The 26,785-nt window shown below is 40.5% G+C and overlaps 2 protein-coding genes and 1 long non-coding RNA gene across 8 annotated transcripts in view; 2 read left to right on the forward strand and 1 right to left on the reverse strand.

Annotated features, from left to right (window-relative positions):
- PAQR3 (progestin and adipoQ receptor family member 3) overlaps nt 1-25,118 on the forward strand; it is a 29,591-nt gene extending 4,473 nt beyond the window's left edge. The window contains exons 3-7 of one of the 4 annotated variants that reach the window (XM_036412706.2): nt 5,634-5,789; nt 8,805-9,002; nt 11,827-11,917; nt 17,573-17,685; nt 24,465-25,118. In XM_036412706.2, the coding sequence (XP_036268599.1) occupies nt 5,634-5,789; nt 8,805-9,002; nt 11,827-11,917; nt 17,573-17,685; nt 24,465-24,536 (630 nt within the window). In that variant the 3' untranslated portion in view covers nt 24,537-25,118. Of the gene's footprint in view, nt 1-5,633; nt 5,790-8,804; nt 9,003-11,826; nt 11,918-14,378; nt 14,528-17,572; nt 17,692-24,464 lie in introns of those variants that run through there. The other 3 variants (XM_036412731.2, XM_036412722.2, XM_036412740.2) reach the window with 3 other exon arrangements.
- LOC123651183 lies at nt 17,693-21,769 on the forward strand. Its single transcript, XR_006739716.1, has 2 exons — nt 17,693-20,112; nt 20,150-21,769. It is a non-coding gene; the product is annotated as an uncharacterized LOC123651183 (long non-coding RNA).
- Nucleotides 21,778-26,785, reverse strand: part of BMP2K (BMP2 inducible kinase) — a 118,668-nt gene continuing 113,660 nt past the window's right edge. For all 3 annotated transcript variants that reach the window (XM_036412682.2, XM_036412691.2, XM_036412672.2), the window contains one exon: nt 21,778-25,930. In XM_036412682.2, coding sequence (XP_036268575.1) covers nt 24,495-25,930 — 1,436 coding nt within the window. In that variant the 3' untranslated portion in view covers nt 21,778-24,494. The remainder of the gene's footprint in view (nt 25,931-26,785) is intronic.

Below are 26,785 nucleotides of genomic sequence, written 5' to 3' on the forward strand. Positions count from 1 at the left end.
ATACTTAATAGTTTTGCACACAGATCATTCCAAAGAAGAAAACAAACGTGGACAAAATTCCTGTTGATAATTTTTAAATTTAAAAAAATGCAGAAAGTACAGATGATCATAAAAATGAAAAGAAAAAGGTGTTATCCCACTTTCTCCAAACATAGGCCACCACTCCCTGCAGTCTACCTGTGGCTACGAGGTTTGAAAGGTGAATCTGTAAGCATCTGCTTTATCATGTATTATCATTTGACTCAAGTCAAAACTTTAGACTTAAATGACTAAGAAACCCATCAGAAAATATCTCTTCTCCCCCAACCCCACCATTTTTATTTTAGAATCCTAGTTTCTGGAATAATATTTTGAAGTTCTTTGAGGGTAAGAATACTCTGTATTTTTGTGTTGTTGTTATTATTATTAGAAAATTACTCTTCCTTTTAAGTATTTTTTAAAATATTTTCTTCATCAGGTTTAGTTTTTGTACCGATTGAAGCCTAAATATCTCTTAGAATCCACTGCTGTTTTAAAAGGAATCAATTTTTTAATACATTTTTAGCTATATCTTAACATAGAGTGAGGTGCTCTTATGTCCCGTCCCGCGGGACAACAACGGGGGCACGCAGGAACCACCTAAGAGAATGAATCAAACAAGGAACGCGGAAAGAATGGAGGCAAGACAAGGTTCTGATCAAGCCTCAGTTTTATTATCTGAAATGGCTGTATTTATACAGCAGAGACAAAGGGGGGCAGGGCCGCTTATGCAGGGGGGTCTTTGGTATGGCAACACAGGATTGACTAATTGCCAGAGGCGGTGTGACATTCCAAGGCTGGGCTATCTAGGGGGGAGGATCAGGAAGGGTAAGAGGCAGGAAGACAGGAGATGCTAAACCCCAGGTTAATCTTATCTTCTGGCCAAGCCCTCAGGGCACCACACAACCTCTGCTAGAAGGAACTTAATTCTATTTCCTTAAGACTGAGTTGCTTGCCTCAACTCTGCTAGCTCCCAACACTCTTAATAATCATAAGTAAGCAAAACTGGTTTTTATTTTCTTGTTGGTTATATGGATATTATCTACTTTGAGAATCCCTCTACCCTTGGGCCTGCCCTTTAATTCCTTCACCACCCAGATATAGCTGATGTTGGTCCAGGGAAAATATATTGTTTTCATATTGGCCTAAGAAAACAATGCATTGCACAATTATAAAGATGAAATAGTTTAAAAAAACAAAAACAAAAAAACTGCCAGTAAAAAAACACCCAAAATATTACAGTGATCTGCCAAGGATTACTCAGCATTACAGTAAAACCCTATTCTCCTAACTGGCAATGCAATGACTTTTTGTTACCCACTGTAAAACTTGCTGAAGACAAATGAGTACATCCTTCCTAAAAATATCATTTCTGTTATTTTTATACTAGAGGCCTGGTACACAAAATTCATGCAGTGCAGGGAGGGTCTCCTCAGCCCAGCCTGCACCTCACCAATCCGGGACTCCTCAGGGATCAGGCCTAAATCAGCAATCGGACATCCCTCTCACAATCCTGGACCGCTGGTTCCTAACCACACACCTCTGATTGCTGGCCTGATTGCCCCCAATTGTTCCCCGTCCTGGCCTAGTCGCCCCCAACTGCTCCCCCTTCTGACCTGATCGCCCCATGCAGCCTGCTGTTCAGTCATTTGCTCGTCCCTCACTAACTCCCCTGCTGGCCTGATTGCCCCATGCAGTCTGTTCGGTTGTCTGTCCGATTGTTTCGATCGTGAGGGTCTCTGGCTTTCTATAATATGTGGATTTATGAAATTACATTTATAATTTGTTCACCAATTTTCCCAAATTCTTAGAATCAGCAGGCAACATGGTAAACCATAAATAGATGTATTTATGTTGATTTATTTTTTTATTAAATTATTATCTGTGTACATATTTATGTTGATTTAGATTTAAACCATAACTTTTTTTTCCTCTTTTCAATTTTACCCATTTTATATACTCAATGCTTTCCTCTCAACCAGATTAATAGAGTACATTCTGAGTAATAATGTGACTTCGGGGGCTCTCAACTACCCCAGAGGTCTTTCTGTCTTAGAGGAAGAGTAGAATCTGAAAACGTCTCTCCTTGGATTCCGTGCATTTACAGTCAGTACAACAAATATTTTTACATGCCTCCTCCCTAAATCCAGGTACTAAGCTAGGCATTGGGAATACAGTGCTAAACAAAGCCAACCTGTCATGAAGGTTGGGTCACTCCCGGTAGGAGAGCAGAAGGGAGAGGGAGGCAGGGCATTTAAGTAGGAAAAAATAATTTTTGTAAAGGCCCAGAAGCAAGAGGCAGCTTAACACTTTCTGGACTTGCAGGCGCTGGCCTTCATGGTTGCTTATAGTTGTCATCTTGCTGGGCCGGGATTAAGCCTGCAACTGAAGTATGTACCCTTTACTGGAATCAAACCTGCAACCCTTCAGTCTGTGGGCCCATGCTCTAACCATTGAGCAACTGGCTAGGGCCATCTCTGGGGAGAATAGAGAAAGATGGGGCTGGAGAGATAGGCAGGAGTCAGATGCTGAGATACTTGGTTATTGTGCCAAGGAGCTTAGACGCAGGATGTCACAACCTAATTATCTGTTTGCCTTGGTGAAATGAGATGTTCCACAGAAGAAAACTGAAATGTACTCTTTTTCCCAGGTAACTTTTCTGTCAGTTTCCTAAGGAACTCTAACAGTAACACATCCCTTTTAAAACGGGACATATGAAGTATGGGTTAACTTTCTCAATACTCAGTGCTTCTCATGAACACTGTATATTGTACTTTCCCTTTTGATACTGTAGTTTTTTCCTCTTTCCTCTCTTCTTGTTCACAAAGAAATTAGCTTTATTGTTGTTTTTATTATCACTATAAGATATGCTCATGGAGAAATTCAAGCAAATAATAAAGTATCTGGAAGAAAGTAAAAATCTCTTGAAATTCCACCCCCAGAGGTAACCACATGTGAAATTTGGGTTAAAATTCCTCCTGATACTTGTGTGTGCACAGCTGCCTCACACCTGTCACCTGCCTACCTACCCGTCTACCTACTTCCAAGCTATAATCATCTCTGCATGGTTTGGTGTTAGTTAAGATCTTTCCATTTCAATGAGAATATGCATCTTGATATTTTCTGGATATACTGTGTTTAATCTCAAGGATCTGACAAAACCATCAAGCTTCTTGGAATTATGTTTCATTGAATCAATAAACTGACTTGTAGTTTGATAGCCAAAGCCATTAGACTGGGGGAAGAGGTTGTGGCTAGGTACATTGTTTTGCATATTGATATTGAGGCCATGGGGACTGATTAGGTTTAATGACCATATTATAGAAGAGCAAGATGACAATTATAAGCAACCTTAGTAGTTGCTCACAAATGTTTAAACATTTGACCTGCTTCATATTGTTTATCTGTCCTGTTTACTCCACCACCCCCGTCACTGGCCTAGTTAGGCTCTTGTCATTGCTCCCCAGGGCTACTCTTGTAGCCTCTTGTCTCAGCCTGTCCATAAGGTTGCACTTAAAATCTCCAGTACTGCCGAAACCGGTTTGGCTCAGTGGATAGAGCATCGGCCTGCAGACTGAAAGGTCCCGGGTTCGATTCCGGTCAAGGGCATGTACATTGGTTGAGGGCACATCCCCAGTGGGGGTGTGCAGGAGGCAGCTGATTGATGCTTCTCTCTCATCGATGTTTCTTACTCTCTATCCCTCTCTCTTCCTCTCTGTAAAAAATAAAAAATAAAATATTTAAAATCTCCAGTATTATCACACCTAGCCCATAATACTGAAGTTAAAACTCCTTGATGTGTACAGCTTACCATAATCATGTTATGAAGAAGGCTGCATGATACTCCTTAACGGTCTGTTTCTCAATGTGCTGCTTTTCCTGAGGACCTCCCAGTAAGCATGTGCACATCTTTATTGTTGTCCTTAATGAATACCAGATTAACCTCGTAACCTTTAGTTCAGGTGTTCCCATAACTCCCACCTCTCCCGTACACACACCCGCGGAGCCAGGACCCTTCCTCTTCTGTTTCTCATTGTGCTCTGCATTGGCTTTTCCCTTGGGACTTCTTACATCACCATCTGAGAGTATAGGTTTCATCATGTATCCCCAGTTTGCGACACATCACAGATACTTCATGTCTGCAGGGACTTCAGCCATAGAAACCTTATCCGTTTTCAGAGTAGCTCAATGAATCAGACTACTTTGCTCTCAATTTGGCAACGATATAAAGTAAACAAAAGTCATAATTATATTTTCTTGGACACAACAAAGCCATGTTTAATTTATAACTTAAAAGTAAACTCTAGCCGAAACCGGTTTGGCTCAGTGGTAGAGCGTCGGTCTGTGGACTGAAAGGTCCCAGGTTCGATTCCGGTCAAGGGCATGTACATTGGTTGCGGGCACATCCCCAGTAGGGGGTGTGCAAGAGGCAGCTGGTCGATGTTTCTCTCTCATCGACATTTCTAGCTCTCTATCCCTCTCCTCTTCTCTGTAAAAAATCAATAAAATATATTTAAAAAAAAAAAAAAAAAAAGTAAACTAGCCAAAACCGGTTTGGCTCAGTGGATAGAGCATCGGCCTGCAGACTCAAGGGTCCCAGGTTCGATTCTGGTCAAGGGCATGTACCTTGGTTGCAGACACATTCCCAGTAGGGGTTGTGCAGGAGGCAGCTGATCGATGTTTCTAACTCTCTATCCCTCTTCCTTCCTCTCTGTAAAAAAATCAATACAATATATTTAAGAAAGAAAGAAAAAGTAAACTCTATACAATGAAATCTCAAACAGCTGTGAGAAATCTTAAATGAAAAAAGCAAATTGCAAATCAGAATGCTTAATGTGATTCCATTTAATTAATCTAAAGAAGTATATATATGGCCCTAGCCAGTTGCTCAGTGGCTAGAGCATGGGCCTGCAGACTGGAGGGTTGCAGGTTTGATTCCAGTCAAGGGTACATACTCAGTTGCAGGCTCAATCCTGGCCCAGTTGGGGCATGTGCGGGAGGCAACCAATCGATCGCTGTTTCTCTCTCTCTCCCTCTCTTCTACTCTCAAAAAAATCAATGGAAAAAGAATCCTTGGGTGTGTGCAGTCTTCTATATTATAGGTCTTTGATATATTCATTGAAAATATCTGAAAGGACATATATGTTATCAGTGATTATCTTTTGGGAATAGATTTGAACAGGAGGGATTTATTTATTTATTTTACAGCATATAATTCTATGATCTTTGACTCTTTTTAAGGACATATATTACTTATATATCAATAGTAAATACTGTTTATAAAGGAAAGTCCTTCATGGATCAAAATAAGCCTCAGTGGATATTTTTAAAACATTTGTAACTTTCCTACTATCGTACTATTTATTTTAAATATTTATATTGTAAATTAGCTATCGTTTTGAAATTCTTTTGTTATATAGTTATCCCCATTTAACCAAAGAGGAAACTGAGGCTTAGAGAAATAACAGTTTGCCTGACAGACACAGCTAACCTCCAAGCTCAGATGTGTTTGACTGGAAAGCCTGGGCTAGACCTACCACTTCCCTGAACATAGTTCATATGTTGATTTATTTCTTCTTGTTTCATTTTCATTTTGTTTGTTCTATTCTTCATAGGTCTGTATGCTTTGCTCTGTGGGCTATCATCTTTTTTCCTGCCATCGATCAGAAAAAACCTGTCGAAGATGGATGGCATTAGATTATGCAGGAATTTCTATTGGAATACTGGGCTGCTATGTCTCTGGAGTATTTTATGCATTTTATTGTAATAATGTAAGTAATTTAAAACATTTTTTATTCTATTTTTCCTCTAGGTTTGGAGTTTTCTTGCCATTGTTCCTTTGAAATTCTGAATAAGTACATAATTAACTTATGGAAGAGTTTTGTGTAGACCTTTGTCACTACACAATAACAGAAAACTGTCAACATAGTGGCAGTGTAAAACTAGGAAAGAGAAAAATCATAGGTTTGAATGTAAAAGTATATATGAATTGAAGCCATTTACATATGAGCCGTGTGCTTTTTAAGCCTAGTTTGGGACATAAACATGTAATTAAACTAAAAGCCTGGCCTGCACCCTCTAGCAATCCGAGACCTTCGGGGGATGTCCGACTGCCAGTTTATGGACCTAAACAGGCAGTTGGACATCCTCTAGAAATCCAGGATGTTGCATGCACCAGTGACCATACTTTTCATACAGGTTAAAAGCTTCTTGCTATTATATATAGGCAGCTACATTTTTTTTTTGCCCTGATTATAAAAAATAGCACATAACATGATTCTTCTGAGGCAGTAGTACCATTTTCCCCATCTTATTGGTGGAAAAACTGAAGCAGAGAGAAATTAAGTAATTGGCTTTGTCACACAGTTATAAGTGTCAGAATCAAGGCTGATCACAAAATGTGCAAGCCAGAGTCCATGCATGTCATCGCTGCATCATCCTGTTTTTTCAGTGTTATGGTAGTCTTGCCAGGTTTTAATTTTTAAATCTTACAGACTGTTTCCAATATATAGAGTAAGTTCCCTAGGCCTGGCCAGTGATCAGGGCCATTTGTGGGGCAACTGGCGGGCAGGGCAATTAAGGGGCCCCCGCTGGCACCCATCTTGGCTGGCAGGTCACCTCCCTCTGTCTGCTGGCACCTGCCTTGGCTGTCCTGGCACTGCACTCACCAGCCCTGCCCCCCACCAACTGGTCGTTCCACAGGTCGTTCCACTGTTCAGTCGATTTGCATATTAGAGTTTTATATAGATATTATATACATAGATTTATAAACAATTAACTTATTATAAATTGATTTTACTTTAGTAGTCAACCTAGTATGTCTGCTCATCCTTCACAGCTTGTTTATTTTGCATGAAACTGTTTATATCCTTGAAAAATGAGAGGGAACCTGCTAACTAGGAGCTTAGTGAGGACAGCCATGTAGTGTTGGATCTTTTGCTTATCTTATTCTCTGTTTCTCTGAAACCAGTTTTCTGCTTATCTTTTAGTAAACATATCAGATAATCAATGAGATTAGTCAGACACTTTTTGTAAATCTCTTCAGAAAAAAACTAGAAGTCCAGGATAGATTGAAGAGAAAGGAGAACTACTAAAGCTAACACAGTCCATGATCATTTAAGGGGAACGTTTTCTTCCCTCTGGTATCTAATCCTCCCGAATACACACTTGCTGTAGTGGCTCATTCCCTTTTGGGGAGCGCAGGCTGCTCTAGATTGCAAACTTTGGACCCTCCAGGAGAATGTACATTTGGGCACAAACTAACTAAATAATTTGACATGTGATTTAAGGAAGTGAACAGCCCCACAGAGTCCTAGGCGTCCAGGTTATGAACTCTGTCTTATGAGATGCTAACTTGTGAGCTTCAAGACCAGGTTTTCAACTGCTCATTTAGAAACCTAAATATTCTATAAGCCCTTCAAAACTAACATATTTTTCAGTAAATATTGTTTCATGCCCCCCCCCCCCGAGTTTTTTCCCCCCAATACACACACACACACACACACACACACACACACACACACACCATTTGGATCATCTTTGTTCATTTTCTCCATTGATAGAAGGTGTGTGTGGCCTTTCATACTGGAAACAGCCAAGCCATCCTGAGCTGCCCTCTCACACATCCAGTCAGCCAGTAAGACATCATTTCAAAAACGCCTCCTGAATCTGCTGCTCACCGCCATCTTCCTTGTTCAACAAGAATTCAAGCCCTCATTCACTTGTTGAGTCAGTTATTCTATCTTCTAGCTCCCTTCCTGCCACCTCATTCTTTCAACATGGGCTGTTAGAGTTTTCTTTCTAATAAGTCAGTTTGAAAAACAATCACGTCGTCCCATTCTTCAAGAACTCTGCTACATGCTAAAGCTCCACATGCTCAGTCTGACCTCCACCTGCCACTCAGCCTACATGCTAAATCTCCACATGTGCCCACATGCTAAAGCTCCACATGCTCAGTCTGACATCTACCTGCCGCTCAGCCTCCCTTCCCAAAATGCACCTGCTGCACACGGCTGCATATCCTCTTTGTTCCTTGAGGGCTCCTCTTCCCACACATTGTATTCCACAAGACCCAGCTGCAATGTCACCTCCTCTGTGAAGCATTTGTGGCCACTCCAGGTAACATTAATCACTCCCTCCTTGGTGGCTCCACAGCATGCTGGTGATAACACGGTTACAGGACTCATCACTAGATTGTAATCATTTGTTTACACGTCTGCCCCTCCCGCAGTCTATGAGCTCACCCACTGGGTGAGTCCGTGTCATAGTCATCTTTGTTTCTACAGGACATAAATTGTCCCTAGCATATACTAGGTGGGGATCATTTGGCCCTCTGGCCGTACAGAACAAGGCCTGCAAAATCATTTGGTCTGGACCCGCCAAGGCATTAGGGGTGAGTTAATTAAACGTTTGACCAAATATAACAGGCTAATTTTTATTTTCTATGGCCCTCAAATGATGTTATAAATAGCCCAATGGCGATTGGCAAAAGAGGTTCCCATCCCTGTAATCGATACTCAGAAAATGCTTTTTATAATAAATGTGGTCTCTTAACCAACTCACCTTGAAATTTGGTTTATCATCCTGAGAAACCTAAAAGTTGTTTAAAAGTTGTTTAGTTGTTTAAACCTATAAATGGAACGTGCATTTTTTTTAAGGAAGGAAGGTAATCTTGTTCTCAAATGCAAATACCAAGCCAATAATTTGGAATGTGTGAGCAGAAGCCATAATTACTTTTTTCCTTCCCTCGGCAATAACAACTAAAACCTGATGGCCTTTCATTCCAGTATTGGCGGCAGGTGTACCTGATCACAGTGCTTGCTATGATCCTGGCAGTGTTCTTCGCGCAGATCCATCCCAGTTACCTCACTCAGCAGTGGCAGAGGCTGCGTTCCATCATCTTCTGTTCTGTTTCGGGATATGGCGTCATTCCTACTCTTCACTGGGTTTGGCTCAATGGAGGCATAGGTGCTCCTATTGTACAGGTGGGTTGAGAGGAGACCACATTTTCCCTATTTTTTGTGACCTTTTGATTTTATTCCTTTTGGGTAAAGTAGTATAATCAGACAAGTGGCTGAGACCTTGTCATTTGAAAACATATTTTTAGTGACATACTGATGCCATAATTTAAACACCTACCCAAACAAGCATGTCTTACACTATAAGTGTGGTACGCGTACCCCCAGGGGTATGGAAAAGTTTAGTAGGGGTACGCGTTGCACCGGAGTTTGGTGGGGATATGCACTGCATAGTGCTTAGTTGCGCCTAATTCTATATTCTCATGAGTGCGAGGGGTACTCAGCGTTACGAAAATTATAGAAGGGGTACACATATGTCAAAAGTTTGGGAAACACTGTACGGGAACAGAAGTCAAATCTAATCACCATTTTATTCTGAGATGGCTTTCTGTGAAATAATACCTTCTGAATTCTCTATTTTTTCTGGGAGTGTAAGTACCTAAGTCCTTGCCTGATAAGGATGACTCACATTTCTAACTTTGTCAGCTGAGGCAAAGAGAATGCTCATGATAATGCAAGTACAGAAACAGGAGCAGTTGGGTGATGTGTGCGTATGGGTAGAGGAGAAGGAGTTGGGAAGGAAATTTTTCTTGGACCCGTTGAATCTGAGGTACCTGTGGATATAAAAGTGGAGATAGATTATAGAAATAGGTTAGAGTTTGAGACTAGTGATTAAGATTTGAAAATCATGCCTGACCAGTGTGGCTCAGTGATTGAACATTCACCTATGAGTCAGGATGTTATGGTTCCTTTTCTGGTCAGGGCACATGCCCAGATTGCAGGCTCAATCCCCAGTAAGGGCGTGCAGGAAGCAGCTGATCAATGATTTTCTCTCATCATTGATGTTTCTATCTCTCCCTCTCCCTCTCTGAAATCAATAAAAATATATTTTTTAAATATTTTCAAATCATTGTATTGGTAGCTGGAGTCATAGAAGCATATTTCATCAACCAAGGAAAGTATATTAAGAAATAGAAGCTGTTAGAGATATTACAGAAGCATAGTTGGAGTGCATTAGGAAGGACCTCAGTGAGAAAACTCCTATACATTCTTGAAGATTCGAAATAAGACATTCTTAGAAATTCATAGAAAAATGCACTAGAGAGTAAAGTTAAGAATTTTTAACTTAAGTAAGCATGCCCACAAATGCAGTGGAAAACAGTATACTTTTTACAATAGGAACTTTGTCTGGAATATAGGTTGTATTCAAAAGAATTAGCATTTTTTTTAGAAGTGGGAGGACTAATAGTGGGCTTATACTTGCGTGAAGTTGGCAGCACCGTGGTGAAAAACATTTGGGTGTAAAAATGAAAGGAGGTAGTTCTGTGATCTAGTGAATCGGAGTGGTAGGATCTGTGTGGCCCGTTTGCCAACTCGAGGACAAGGGCGATGCTTTCCTCCTCAGACGAGGAAATTGGGAGAAAGATGAGAGTGTTGTGAGGAGGAACTTCAGTGAACCTATTATCTGTGAAAACACTGTTTTCTGAGAATTGTGATTTCCTGAAATGAGTAAAGGAAAATGGAATAAGGGGCTACCACTCTCAATTCAGTTCTAAACAGAAATTGATAACTGATTGTTGACAGAGAAGTGACCAAAAGTTTGGGATGAGTGACACAGCCTTTTAAGCTTGTAACAACAAAGAAAGAGAACCAGACCCATTAAGATAATGGATTTTACAGAACTCAGAGAAAAAAAAAATGGGAACTTTCCCATGTTCAAAAATCTTAAGATAGAAATCTGGCTTAGGAAGACAGTGGTTCCCAGATGGAAATCTAACATACTCAGGCCATTCCCGTGGAGAAGCAAAGGGAGACTTCCAGGGAAATCTCTAGTACGCTCTGATTTTTAAGAGATGGGAAGAACAACACAACCAAAGATGAAAAGATCCAGGAGAACTAATTCTGGGAGGTGGGGTGGAGTCAAGTTCTAGAATGTTTGAGAAATCTTAGGTTGGGATTAATCTAAGGATATAGAATTTAGGGAGGGCCGGGATAATTCTCAGATATTTGAAAAGGAAAGAAAAGTAGTTTGTCTTTATTTCTTTATTGGGCTCTGAGAAAATTGGATTTATAACCAAATTAGGTATATAATCGATAGCTGGCTGATCATCTTAGGGTAGGGGTGTCGAACTCAATCAGAGAAGGGGCCAAAATCTAAAATCCAGCCTAAATCGCGGGCCGAATGGTTTACTGAACAGTCATAAACTGTCATTGTGATGGAAACGCAGCGGAGTGCAGTGATGACAGCGCGGTGCGGGCCACATTGCAAGGCCTGGCGGGACGGATTTGGCCCGCGGGCCTTGTGTTTGACACATGTGTCTTAGGGCAAGGAAATGCTGATTGAGCTGTCAGATAGACTGCTTCATAATAGTATTCATCAGGGCCATGTTCCCAGGATAGTGGAACAGACTTCATTACTGGGCTAAACCTCTTGGGTCTTTCAGCCCAAGTCCCTGGTCTTCTGTCTTTTTACTTATTCCTGTGGTAATTCCATCCCAGATGCACTCACCCAGATGCCTATTAGATGGATTGTTGACGTAGGTCCTTCAACCTTGTTAAAGTTCTGGCTCCTTTAGTACCTAACCTTTAGGGCACTCTAAATTCCACTCTTGTGGACTGCTTTCTGCAGTATTAAGAGTGAGGTTTCTGACACTGGAGACTGTCTGCAAAAGCAATTGAGATTTAGCAGACTTAAATTCCACCTATAATTTCAGCCTGTAAATTGGATTCATAATAAACTGGGGTTTCAGCCACAGTGGGAGACCTGTGAACAGTGTGTTTTGCTTTCCAGGACTTTGCACCCCGTGTTGTTGTGATGTACGTGATCGCACTTCTTGCTTTCCTGTTCTACATTTCCAAAGTCCCAGAGCGGTACTTTCCAGGTGGGTATTGCTTGTATAGTGACTGAGTAACTTTATTCTGAGTATAGATTGTTGACATGTAAACTTAAGATGTACTTTTTCAATACCATTGCTTATGGAATGGCTCTCCTATTCTCAAATGTTATCTAAAACTTGAACTTTCAAAGGGTTTTCACAGATTTTTTCTGTCATCCTCACATTATAGATTGAGTCCAATAGGTGTGGACTCAAGCCCAGGATATGAGCCCAGGTAAGCTTTGGCTGAGTCAGGAGTAATATGAAAGCCGTGCTGTTTCAGGTGGGGGGCCAGGATGAGGGGAGTAGATAAACTCAAACTGCAGACTTGGCCTTCCTTTCTCCTGAGCTGAGAATCACTTTCCCGGTGGATTGAAGGTGCCGCTGCTCACGTGTGCAGGGGAAGAAGAGAATGAATAGAACATAGAACCTGCAACTTTCCTCTGTACACTTTGCTCTCAGCACTGAGTTTTATAGAATGGAACACAAAGAAGAACCTGAGTGTTATAAATAAACGTTAGGATTCAGGACCATAGTTAGGACATGTCCCTGAATTGGGAGACCACCCAACCTCCAAGCGAGGCTGGAATTTTCCTCAGAAAACAGTTCTGGTAAAATACATGTTTGTATCACTTTATCAATACTTCTTTTGAAAAGCGTTTCCTCTTCATCACAGACATGTAGAAAATTAAGCCATGAACGTTCTCCAGCATTTGTAGGCCATAAAATACTCAGGAGTTCCCAATTGTCTAATATAGGACATTTATAAAAGGTCAAATGTTAAGTAACTTAACATTCCAGCTAGGTGAACTTGACATAAAATGTGGCCCATGTGGCTTAATGTTGGTGCAGGATAGAAACCTTTGAGCAGTGATGTGGGAACCGTGGAAAGTCTACAGATAAAAGTGACAGTCTCAGATGTTTACAGACGCGAGGCTTAAGGACCTTGTCTGGCCATGTGCATTGGTGACGAAATGGTGGGTGAATACTGTGAAATCAAAGAGACTTAAACCTTGCCCAACTGGAGTGGCTCAGTGGTTGAGCATTGACCTGTGACCCATTCTCAGTCAGGGTACATGTTGAGTGTGTAGGAGACAGCCAATCAATGATTCTCTCTCATCATTGATGTTTTTGTTTCTCACTCCCTCTCTCTTCCTCTATGAAATCAATAAAAATGTTTTTAAAAGAAAAAAAACTTAAACCTAAAAACTTCCTTTCAGCTCAGGTTAAATTTTTAATATATAAACATCACAATGTATTTAATGAATTCAAGCATCCCTCAGGTGTCCATGGACAGGATTTAGTAGCTCTGCGATACTTGTGTAACAACATAATCACCTTTCTTTTTAATCCTGGGTATTCTTGGTTTTTAAAAATGAATTTATAGCCCTGACTGGTTTGGCTCAGTGGATAGAGCATCGGCCTGCGGACTGAAGGGTCCCGGGTTCCATTCCAGTCAAGGGCATGTATCTTGGTTGCGGGCACATCCCCAGTAGGGGGTGTGCAGGAGGCAGCTGATAGATGTTTCTCTCTCATCGATGTTTCTAACTCTCTATGCCTCTCCCTTCCTCTCTGTAAAAAATCAATAAAATATATTTTTAAATAAAAAATAAATGTATAGATTTCATAAGACTGTCAAGGGGTCCATGACACACAAAAAGGTGCAAAAAAAAAACCTACAGAAATATTTCTATTGTCTGGCATTTTAAAATCTACATAGTGTACTGGTTTTCTTGGTAGGACAAAAGAAAGAAAAAGATTAGAGATGTTTGCTATACAAGAAAAAATTATTTAATTCTGGATTTCATTTCATTATCTTTTCAGAAGCTTCCCACATGTTAATTATGTAATCTCCTTGGAATTTAACATTTAACCACTAAGAGAAATAGTTCTCCTAAGTTGTATATGAATTAACCAACCTTAATTAACCCATCACTAATAAATTTTGCAGATTATTTCATTAGTGTGATAGTTCAAGATGCAGATATGAGCTCTCTCCTTGCACGGCTGCTTGAAATAAAAGTGCTCCTAGCAGACTTAGAGCCAACATCACAGTGCATCTGCTTCATGCCAACTTACTCTGTGATCGGAGCATGGGTTTCCTCTGCTTCTCTCATGCAGTGTCTTTTCTTCATCAGATAAAAGGTGACACAAGGGAGATTAAAGGTCAAATTCCTGAAATTAACCAAAATAGATGGTTGAAAGCACATTTGGAATAGTATTTCTAAAATTCACCAGTGTACTACTTTATGAATAAAACCTTAAAATTAGTCTCAAATATGAATCTTTCCTTTCTTGAAAAATATTTGGGTCTCAGTTAATCTCAAATCAGTTTCTTGGAGCTCTGAGGCTTACCAAAATCTTTTTGCTATAGAGCTGTACTTCCAAAGCCAGAGATAAACTTTATTTTTATTCTAATGTCAAAATATTACAACCAATATTCTTTTCTCTCTACCTTCCTTTCCAGGACAACTAAACTACCTCGGATCGAGCCACCAAATCTGGCATATCCTTGCAGTAGTGATGTTATATTGGTGGCACCAGTCAACAGTGTACGTCATGCAGTACAGACACAGCAAGCCTTGCCCCGACTATGTCTCCCATTTGTGAATTCAGGTATATTTAGCTACCTGGTGTGATTGGCTGTTAAGCAATATATAACGGGGAGTTGTATACCCCAATATTTCTAAGATCCCCATTAGTTCTTCCTTTTCCTATTTAATATATCATGAGTAATACCTTCTAAAAAAAAAAAATGGAAAAATACGTCGGGAGCTGTAATAGTAACTGCTTTGCAAGCCCTTAAAACTACTATTTTGCTCCTTGTACAGGAAGTGAAAATTAATTGGCAATGAATGTGAAACCAGTGTCAAAACAGTATTCATTTTACTCACCACCAGCTTAATTTCCGTAGGAAGGGCTCACCTCCATTACGAAATGGGGTCACCCTGTGTGAATACTTAGATAGAAAATATTTACAGATGATCAAGTGCCTAATCAAGGCGAGGGTTGTGACAGCCTATGCTGAACATAGGCTAGGACAGTGATTTTTGAACCATCACTAGCCTTTGAATACATGGTTTGTGAGAAACTGGCACATGCGATGTTATTGCCTTTAGCCATGGGTTCTCTTCTCCCTAGGAACATGGGATTTTTTAGTTTGCTGGAACAAAAATTTTAAACCTCTTCTTCTTTAAGTTGAAAGAGGTGTTGAGAAGAGAACTTGCATTGTCATTTCCCATCAGATAAGAGTGGCATTGCAAGCTATGTGATCAGGTGAAAAATTCTATGATCTGATAACCAACTAATCAGCCATTGAAGCTTTTTTAATTTCAAATATCGTTTAAGTTTATATAATAATTGAACTCTTGCCAGTGGAGTGCAGATATTTAGTTCCAAAATCCCTGCAGCAGAAAAGCTTTCACCTCTGAATTTGCAATCCTAGACTCCCTGATGATTAGGGGAGGCACGGGGTTGGGGGGGGGGGGGCAGTTTCCCAGCTATATGGGTGCTACTTTTAAGGCCATAAAATCTAGATGGCCGGGTCTTGACCCTGAAATGAACCTTAAGCCTTAGAACAAAGTCATGCAGATGACCCATTTGATGGCAGATTCACCTGTGCTGTGGTCTTTCTCTGTTTATGCACGTGTTAACATTGTATTGATAACTCAGGAGTGTTGATACATACTAATATTTGGGCCTGTGACATTAATTTTGCATTTTGTTGTATATACTTAAAAAGTTACCAATGCCCTATCATACAATAAAACACTCTTGCTCTTTGGTCTTTTTTCATATGCCTAAGTTAAATCCCTTAAAGCAGTCATTCATAAAAACATGTGGATTATTGGAATATTATCCAGGTTTCTTAATAGGTTGACAGGAACTCCTTTAAATATTGGTATGTCTTCAGAACTTTGGAATTTCTAAATATCAGAAGTGTTAATGGTGAAGCTTATTCCCAAAATGCCATTTGTATATCTTGATAGTAGGAATGTTAACTTCACTGTGCCTCAGTTGATGCATCTATAAAATTTTGTTTGTTTTTTTTCAGTGTAGTGTTTTTGTAATATAAATTCCCCATGCTGCTATCTCAGTGAAAAGAGTTTCTCCCCCGAGGGCCAACGACACACTGTATTTTGGTGGAACACTGCTCTTTGAAGATAACAATTTTATCTCATAAGTATACTTTTTAAAAATATATATATATTTTATTGATTTTTTTTTTTTTTTTAGAGAGAGAAAGGGAGAGTGATAGAGAGATAGAAACATCAATGAGAGAGAAACATCCCATCAGCCGCCTCCTGCATGCCCCCTACTGGGGGAATCAAGTCCACATCCAGGAGTGTGCCCTGACCTGGAACTGAACCAGCAATCTCTTGGTTCCTAGGTAGGTCGACACTTAATCACTGAGCTGCACCAGCGGGGCTCATAAGGCCACAAATTGGATCCATGTGCTAAATAATAAGATTCTGGTATAATGATAATAGGATACATTTTCCCTAAAACTTCCCTTATTGGCTTACATGAATATTATTGCTTTAAAAAAAAATGTTTTTATTGATTTCAGAGAGAGGAAAGGAGAGGGGGAGAGGAATGGAAACATCAATGATGAGGGAGAATCATCAATCGGCTGCATTCTGCACACCCCCCACTGGGGACAAAGCCTGCATCCTAGGCATATACCCCGATCATTGAACCTCAACCTCCTGGTTCATAGTTCACCCCTCAATCAATGAGTCACACCAGCAGCCGGTTGATATTATTTGTTTTCAATAGATATTTTGTCATTTTTGCCAAACAAAATACACTACTTACAATTAATTTAAAAATGAAGAAGTCTACTAATTTGAGGTCTGGTATCATTTTTGTTATAAAATCTTCTCAAAAACATATTGAAACCTTAAGTTTTATTTTAATTTTTAAAAATATTCCTGAATTTTTGTTATAGTGTATGGTTTATAGTACTTGTCATCTGAATTAATAAATAAAAAGAACATAATGTGTTTAAAACTGTTTTTCAAGTATAAAAGGTCTGACTGTAAGAATTATACCATGTAAACATTTCATCTTTTCATGAAAGTGTTAAATATTATAAGAAAGCTGTCCTTTCTCATTCTTATCTTTACTATGGTGTATTTACTGTAACATAGAAATGAATGAATGTGGATTGCTGTCAACTATAAACACTTCAGTATGTCAGCATTTATTGACCATCTACTGTGTGCACATCACTACTGGCAAAATTTTTAAGGCACTGTTAACATTAAAGAATGACTATGTAAAAATTGCCTTCAAATCTGAGCCTTGTAATAATGTATATTTAAGTTATTTTTGTTTTACTGGTTTTATTAAATTTTTAATATTACCTATGTTAAAGTGCTTTACTGACAGACTTTACATTTTAAGATTACCCATGGCTGCTTTAAATTGTTTATAGTGATTTATAAGGTTGTAGTTAACTCATTTAAGACACAATTATCTTTCTATATAAGGCATTTTTAAATAGCAAGATTAGTGCTTGTCTTTGTTATTCATCTGAGTGCAATTCACAAGCTGCATGGCAAAATACGTATTATGTAAATAAACTGGTTTACTATATATATTTAGTGCTGCTCTTCATTCTTTATAATACATAACAGTCTCAAAATCATGTTTTAGAACCAGGAATGAAGAGTCAGGGAATATCTGTCACACCTTATGACTCCCACCTGGACAAAGTAACCGATTTTAAGGCTGTGATTGACTGGCATAGAGCTGTACCTGTTGGGCAGGTATGTACCTACCTAGATATACCCTTTACCCTGTATTAAATGTCAAGGGGCCACGCCTGCCTTCCAGATGCCTGCCAGCTGCTGAGCTGCGTGGGTCCACATCCACTCCAAATCCTCACTTTCAGTCATTCCTCCTGTCCAAGAACGTGAAGTCAGCTCAGCTAGTGGACAAGGGGCAGAAGTTCTGCATGCGTTATCACAATAACTGCTTATATGGGAGAGGCACAGATGCTACTGAAACTCTGTACCATACTTCCTCAGCAGGGTAGGGAGATAATGATCCAAAACGGAAACTTACTGTTTTCAGAAGGAAGATGAAGTAGCAGGAGGGGTCTCAGGTGAAAGTAAAACTTCCATCTTCAGAGGGCAGGACTGATAGCCACACAGGGTCTAGTACTACTCTATAAAACTGGGTTCAGAAACACTACAGAACAGAGTTGTCATTTCAACGGTGTCAAGCATCTGGAGCAAAAGTGAACTATCTTTTTAAACGTGCCACAAGTAAAACTCAGATGCTCGTGCCTTCCATATGACACTGCTCACACCTCACAGGATGCTGGAGCCGAACTTACCTACAAAGGGACTAGCTGTTCAATACTGACAGCTCTAGTTGCGGCATGTATTTGTCTCTAAAGAAGTTAACTTTAACTGAATTTGAACAATGGTACATTCCACAGTTCTTTTTTTATATAACTTCTAATTTGTGATATTTTGCTCCTTTGTACCATTTATTAAAAAGACACAAAGGCCTTATTTTTCCACATAACTTTAGATAAATGTTACTACTTACACAACAAAAAAGTCCATTCATAACAGACAAGATAAACCTTTCCACAAGCCACCTCTCTAAAGACTCCAGGCTGTGGAATAAATACCTCAGATAATACATATTGCGACACTGATGCCAAAGTGAGTCCAGCAAATTCTCTTTATCTTGAAAAGCCTCTTTTCTGACATAACCAAGGAGTACAATATTTTATTTAACCAAATTAAGTTATGTAGGTTACCAGTTTTTAAAGTTTTAAAAATTAAGCATAATACCTAAACTATGCCAAATATTCAAAAGGTACTTCAAAGTCTTACGTTTTTGCTTCATCTTCATCTTAAGTATCTGTAATCGCAATGCCTGAAGAAATTGTGTTATTAAATATTTTTGTGGCAAAAATGCCATGTCAAAATGGGTTTTCTTATTTGAAGCCTAAACTGTGAACCCAGAGATCCAATTCTATTCATTTTTCTCTTTCACTGGCTGAGACATCGTAAGTGCTTAATGTCTGTGGTGTGAATGAAATAAGAGAATAGAAGTTTGCAACCAAATTTTTCAATAAGACAAATAATGAACAACTCCAAAGTCACTGATTATAAAGAATATGCAATCCATTTGAGATTTATTGCATTTAAAGAAAGCAGATTATTAAAACAGGTATGATAAATACAGTAAGAAAATAACTTTAAATTTCAAACAAAACAAAGTGAATGGGGGACAGAATTCAGTCAATAATAAGCAATGTCAAGGCAAAGTAGTAAAATCAGTTAGTGCTTAATTAAAGGGAGAAAATAAAAGCAACTGGTTCTATCTCATAACAGTTACCCAGCTATATCTGAAGTTACCATAGAAAGTACGTTTTGTAACTATTAGAAATATAATAAAGATGTTAATCAGGCTTAATAAAAGTTATTTGCTTAGTGGTACATAAAAGGCTTCAGAAAATTCAAGTTTAACAAAAAATGGAAATGTAATCAAAGAAAGTGCACTTAAAGCTGTTTGCCAGCAATTAAAAAGTAGTTCATTACCATACTGCTTACTATAGATGACTTTCAATCACGAAAAGAGCTAGGAATAAAAACAATTCTTTCAGGAATAGCACAATTAGTTTTTAATAAAAACCACCCCAAATGATGGCCCATTGCATTTTCCTGTCTACCGTATTCTTTCAGTGGCTTTTGTAAACCCTCATGAGGAGTGAAAGTTCTTTTAGCAATGATTGTGGTTGCAATTCCATTTAAAATTCACATTAACTCTACTGAAGAGACATGTGCATGTGTGTTTACATATTTCTCTTAATATATAAACACCAGTGTGTATAAAAGTTTTCAAAATAAACTATCATTTATGTTATTCTCACAGTAAGTATGCCATCTCATTCTCACAGTAAATCTGTCAGCTCAAGATTGAACCTAAAATGATGGTAATTTTGCTTAAAAAGGAAAAAAAAAAAGTGTACTGCACGTTCTACATGTATGAAAACTAATGTACCCAAACTCCTCAGGACCTGTGATACCAATACACATGTACCTTCTAGCAGTGCCTGTATGAAGTACCAAAACCTAAGAGGAGCCAAGCAGAGCAGCTGAGTAGTGAAAACTGCCCTGTCTGGTGAACACCAGAGCAGAAGAGGGGGCTCCCCTTGGTATTCCACCAGCAAGGTGAGGACAAGACTCATAGCTGTTAAACAAAAAGCAGGGCAGGGTTAAAGGGAACATTTATCTACAATCCCAATAATGTTGTAACTGTGCCCAAATATGTACACACACACACACACACACACACACACACACACACACACAAGGGTCAGTGGAACAATTACACCATTTCCCAGGCTGATCCTTTTGTATAAATATTCTAGTCTAACTTTCATCCAGCCTACAGCTAGCCTTTCCTCTTTCACCCAACACTTATACCAAGCAACATTTGCGTCTTGATAGATACATTCTTCAATGCCATAAAAGCTAATCTTTAACACCTAACATTTTGCTGAAGTGATACTATTAAAATAATTGAGCAAATGGTCCACTTTTAGAAAGATTATTCAAAATCAACAAGCATGATTAAAGCTGTTAGGGCAGAAATAACTTTGGCCTCGGATTTTTGCTAGCTTCATATTTTACTTCCCTTAGTGATGTTTGTTCAAGTATTACAGGTTTAGAGTTATAATTATTTAACATGCACAAAGCACACCTGATTGACAGGAATATAATCTCAACTTTCCTTCCCTTAACAAGAATTGGATCACCCATCATAGAGCCAAACTTCCCCTGCGTGCAGTGTGCCAAGTGTGTGCCAATCTTTTTCACATGCTTTGGGAGTTTTATTTCTGTAATTCTCACAAGGGAATGAGCTGGGTGTCAGCTGTGTGGAGCTGTGTGTATATCCCAACAGCAGTGGGAGAGATGACTGGAAATGGAAAGCAACCCTCATCCTGTGCTGCTGCGGGGAATGCTCTACTCCTCCAACAAGAACCCCCCCCCTCCTCCTCCTCCCTCTCCTCCATTGAATCCTGTGCTTCCTCTGAACTATAATCTGTAGAGGAGAGTCACTGGGCTGTGACATAAGAAATTTAAAAATGTAAATATTTTAAACAATGTCAAAGTTGTTTCTTTAGAATTTATCCACATTATAACCCAGAGTCCAAGTCACTTAAACATATTCAATGTATTGATACACAATCCTGGGCATGTGCCCTGCCCAGGAATCAAACCATGACCTCCTGGTTCATAGATCAACACAACCACTTAGCCACCTGGGCTGGGCTGGGCTGGGCTAGAACAAAAGCAAATGTAAGCAAGGCCTTAGTACCAAAGAGAGTCTAGTTCATGTTTACATCCCATGGAGACCACACTAATTCATCCACCACCTCTTCTAAATCACAGAACTCCTGAGGTCTAGCAGAGACCAAGGCCAAGGACTAAAACAGTCAAAAAAGCGTACTGTGTACACATCAACCAACAGATTTTCATTTTAAAAATTTTCTTCTGTTTGATACAAACCTACTGTAGTTCATGAATTTACTGTATATAATCATCAACTCACTTTTAAAATAAAGTATCCGTGAATCTACTTTGTAAATTTTTAAAGAACATCTACTTAAACATGTGCATTAGCAGTACTATTCAACCTGAGAATCAGAAAGAAAGAAAAAAAAAAAAGGTGCAAACATAGTATTTGCCTTTGGCACACACAGGACAAGTATGGTAATCGGGCTCCAAAGTGCAGCACTTAAGCAGTGATGTGATGCTTGATCTGCCTCTGCTAACTGTGACTCACACATTGCTTCCCTATCAGTCCACAAATTTGTTTCTGCTTTAAAAGAGAAAAGAGAGGCAATAAAAATGAATATGTGGTCTGGTTACATATACTCTGCTGCTTCCCAAGTTTAGAACTGTGAAAACAAGCAAATGGCTCATCCCAACTGGGATACTATCAAGAGATTCTTAATAAGATTACTCACAAAATACACTTTACCTGGGTTCAAAGAGAATTTAAAACATAGCAATTAGGGAGAGTGCCAGTTGACAAGAGTTTCCACCCTTTCTGTGAATAGCTTTCACAGAAACTTCTACATGTTAATTTGATAGGGAAAAGGGGACAGTAAATTATAATTTAAAATACTTGAAGACACATTAGTTCATATATTTAATTTCTATCTTATTAGACAGTTCCTATAAAATCTCAAGTTTCTAATTAGGATTTGTGGTATAAAAAAAAAAAAAAAACACAACAATTTGGTAGCTGAGTTCTTTTCACTAAAGACACAATCAACTAGCAGAGTTAAGACACTAGTTGCTCATCACCTGATACCTTTTACTAACTATGATGTAGCCGGTGTAAGGCGGACAGCCCCGCAGAGGGCAGAGGTTCCCGGCAGGATTCCGGCCCTGCCCATTAGGCAGGGGGCTGTCACTGCTCTGTGCACTTCATTACAATGACCCTCCCCTTTCTCCACCCGGAACCTTACTAAGGAAGCTGTCGCTCTTGACTTGGGGAGTATTGGCGAAGGTGGTGATTTAATAGAGAACATGATTTTACATTGTAAAACATCTTAAAAACTCAGGGTTTCAGCTACAGCTTTTCTTTTTTTCTGAAGTAAAAATTCCATATAATTCATCTCCTCACTCCCAGTTTTCCAATAATCTCTTTTATTAGAGACGTGAAAATAAAAGTTGTGAGCACGAAGCCATTCAGAAGCGGAACAATAGATGTTCAAGTACTGTTTTTTTTTTTTCTTTTTTATATCATTTTTTTCTTTTAGATTTTGCACACATCAGGTATCTCTCAAGTTTTTGTTCTAGGCATCTACGTAGATATTCCATATTAATGGCACTTGTTTTTTAAAAATGAAGGTTTTAGGCACGACAGTTATTTCTGGCTCTGTTTTGTAGGGAAAGGTAGAAGGATTAGAATCTCTGCATTCCCCAGATAACAACCTTCTGATTCTTTGTGAAGACAGGATACTGTTTTACTGTTGGAAATTAGAAGGACCCTTAAAAAATCCACAAGGGCAGCTTGTATGTGTACAGACAGCCTTGGCTTTAATGCTGGATTCCGGAATGAGCCTGGATGGGCACACAGACATGATTTTCTGGTATAAAAATAACGCACATGTGGAGCCAGGCCACACGCATCCCCTGGATTTCAGTGCTGTGGTCAGGTCAGTAGCTGAAACCCTGGCCAGAGCTTCCGAAGCAGCTCCCTCTTCCCGCCTGGAAGAGACACCGAGTCACTACCCTGTGGAGATACTTCCTTTTGCTATTTGGTTTATTTAAAAATCACCTCTTGTGATTGAATTCTAAGAATGAATGATATAAAGAGCTATACAAGTACACAATGGCAGATTCTGTGGAAATACCCGGTGGTGGCCTTCAGGTTCTGGCTATTCCCCCTCCTAGACTGGCCATCCTGTCAGCTATGACCATACTAGCAAGTCCAATGTGGGTTATTCAGCGGATTGGAGGTGGTACCACAGCAGCAATGCTGTCACTACTTCTAGCAACCTTTCCCCAGTTGTACGATACAGTTCCCCAGATTCATGTGTACATCATGGAAACCAGAGGCCTTTCAAGTCAAGATGGTGACCTAGCCCCATGGATAGTGGACAACATTGAGGTGACTGGTGAAGGGAAGTACAAGAACATTATAGTGGCGTTGTCTTTAATGTACCATTTAGTACAAAAGCCTCAGCAAAATCCTGTTGAGCAAATCCAAAGGAGGTTCAAGCTATGTTTGCTACAGTCCGGCCCGGAGTTACACCACACATTACCGATTTGTACACCTCAGCGGACTTTACAGAGGCAGCCTCATCGCTCTCCGGCAGAGGATGAGAAGCTTGCTACGGGGTTTACTGGGCATCCGAGAATGTGTGAGAGTTGGACCTACTGAACATGCATTTGTAGCCCAAGTAAAATTAGTTGCTGAAATGACTCCCTACATCACTATTAAGTCCTTTGTCCATGAAGGCATGTCTCACACAAGCTTCCAACAGGGGGTTGGTCATGAGATAAACAAATGTATGGATGTTTGAGGATAAACTGCTCGAGAAATATGGTCCTGCCATGTTTCCTTCCTTGAAGGCTCTAAGGCTTGAAGGTCTTGACCTGCTTGCCCTAGCATGTTTTCCAAATCTGTGCAAGGTTGCAAACACTCGCAAGAGGAAAGCTGACCCTACTTTCAGACCCTAAGTCCAATAAGGAACAGCTCTCCCCATTTACCTGAGAAGGAGATGGATGCTGTGTTGTCTAAACCACCAATAAAGAAACGCATTCTCGATAACAAAGATGCTGAAGGAATAAGAGCTGCCTACCGCCTAACTGATCAAGACATTAGCGCAGCAATGGAATCTTCTGAGCCTCAAACCACCATTGACATAATCAAGCAGTTCTTGGTTGCCTTAGTTGCAAACAGCTCTTGACCTTAATTTAGAAAAAAAAGAAGAAAAAAAAAAGAGCTATACAAATAAATTTCCTGTCAAATTCATAAAACTATTCATCCTTTTTTGAAACAGGGGTTAACACCAAGAGTCTCTCACAAGTCTCTACTGTTTGGAAGGAAACGGAGCAGCACCAAATGGGTCTAATTCGATGGCCTGGGGCTGTTGGGCCTGAGGTGAGGTGATGCTCTGCACCACAAGTTCTGTAAAGGGCACGGCACCAAAGTCGTCCATCTTCAGCGCCTCTGAGCTGTGAAAGGACCCGTGGAGTGAGTTGGGTCTGGGCCACCCGGGCAGCACGGGGTTGTGGTCGGCGCGGATGTCGCCCAGGCCCTGGTGGGAAGGGTGCCATGGCACGTCCGGGGGGTGGAAGGGCTTGGCCCCAAACGGGTCCAGCAGACCCTCCTCGGGAGGCAGGACGTTCCCCCTGTCCTTCCCATCCGTCAGCGCGATGCTGATGTTCTCCTTGGAGTCCGAGATGGTCAGGAACTCGTTGCTGCTCTGCGAGTCGCGGCGGCCCACCTTCTTGTGCCTGCGGGCCCGCTCCGGGGTGCGGTAGGTGGGCTTCACCACCTTCTTCGCGCTGGTGGGCGTGCCGTGGTGCCGCTTCCCGTTACTTTTGGACAAGTCCTGCTTCGTGCGCCTTTGGCGAGAAGATAGCTTCTGTAAGCTACGCTGCTTGACTTTCTGCTGCTGACTCCCCGTTATCTCCTCGAAGGGCACCAGGCCGAAGAGGTCCTCGCGGCTGTCACTTTTACCCGTGGGCGTGGGGAAGGGCTGAAACGGAGTGGAGCCAAATATATCCACGCTCTTGGGACAGCCGGGGAGCGTCTGTGCTTCCGGCCCCGCGGCACGGCCGTCATGGACGTTCACCTTCTTGCTGAAGGGGGCCTTCGTGAACACGTCAAATTCCTCCTGCTCCAGGCCCACAGCAGGAAAGCAGGGCTGCCGAGGGAGGCTCTTCTCATGCTCTCCCTGCTGGGGCTGTTGAGCACGCACCACAAAGAAGGGGACAGCGCCAAACACATCGAACTCCTGTCTGGGAGTCTTTACTCCTGCGTTAGGGGGCACTGGGGGTGAGCTGGGGAGCGCTGCCTTCGGGTCTTGGACTGGTCCACTGCCGGGTTTGTCTCTGTAGGCGGGGCTCCCAGTGCTGTACTTGACTTTGGCCTGTTCATCCTCCGAATCAGAGCTGTGTTTCTCTTCCTCTTCCTCATCCTCAGAGTCCATGAGGAGAGGCCTGTGACCCAGATTTTCCGGTTCAGTATCGTCATCGTTGAAATCCTGTCCCCCCTGAAGAACTTCTTCATCCTCTTGCTCTTCCTCTTCACTGCTCTTAGGAGAAGGGGGATCCGATTCAAAATCGCTTTCAGACTCGTCATTTCCCTTCTGCACCTGGCCCTGTATGGATGAATTCTCGGAGGTTTTCTTTCCAGCCCGGTGGTCTTTAGACACTGGACTTGTCTTTTTACTCTTCATTGGGGCTGCAGGGATATTTTCTTGATTCGGGGATAAATGTTCGATTTTCTTTTCAGGAGAACCTGCAGATTCAAAGAAAAACCATTATAGAATTCTAATGCATTTCAAAAACCATTTGCAATAAACAGTATTTTCTAACACAAAGCATTCCAAGTCCCTCAGAACAGTTCTCTTAGAGTAAGAAATAAGGCCAGTTAGGCTCAGGGAATGCCATTTGTCCCCAACTGAATGGCCAGGTCCTTCAGAGCAGACACTTACTTGTCTCTGTCCCTACGTGCCACCTACTACTCATCTCTGACCCTCACCTACAGGTAAGTTTTATTTATAATACCTGGCATAGAACTCTGAATAAATACACAAGCAGGTCTTCTTCTCCCACTTTCAAAATGAGATTATTCAGACAAATGCCCCTGCAATTACTTACTTATATTTACCAACCTTTGCTACATTTCATTGTTATAGCGTTTGATATCTATATAGAGATATCAACAAGCATGAATAGCTTGCCTGCTCAATTTTGTGTTTCACTTTAATTTTCTTAATTGACATTCGTTTTTGTGTTTTTTTTGTAATTAGTATAAAGTCAGGTTAGCATGGAAGCTCTGCACTGAGGCTGAACCAGGGGCATCTGCCTTCTCCAGATGACACAGCTCCCTTCATCATTTCTACACCAGTAGACACTACATTAAAAGCATATGCCACCCATACAAAAATAATGTTAACAGTCACTGTATGATTAGTATAAAGTTGCATCAGTATGCTATACAACGTCACTGTATGGTATATAATAAAGATATACTCTATTAGCCTGTTAACCGGGGAGTTCCCTTTTTAATGACGCAACCTGTAACGGGCGCGTACTCTTTCACTAGGACATGTCAGTACGTCACGCCCGGAGGACGTAATTTCATATTATT

Source organism: Pipistrellus kuhlii, unplaced genomic scaffold (genome assembly GCF_014108245.1).
Source record: "Pipistrellus kuhlii isolate mPipKuh1 unplaced genomic scaffold, mPipKuh1.p scaffold_m20_p_1, whole genome shotgun sequence".
NCBI classification, from domain to species: domain Eukaryota; kingdom Metazoa; phylum Chordata; class Mammalia; order Chiroptera; family Vespertilionidae; genus Pipistrellus; species Pipistrellus kuhlii.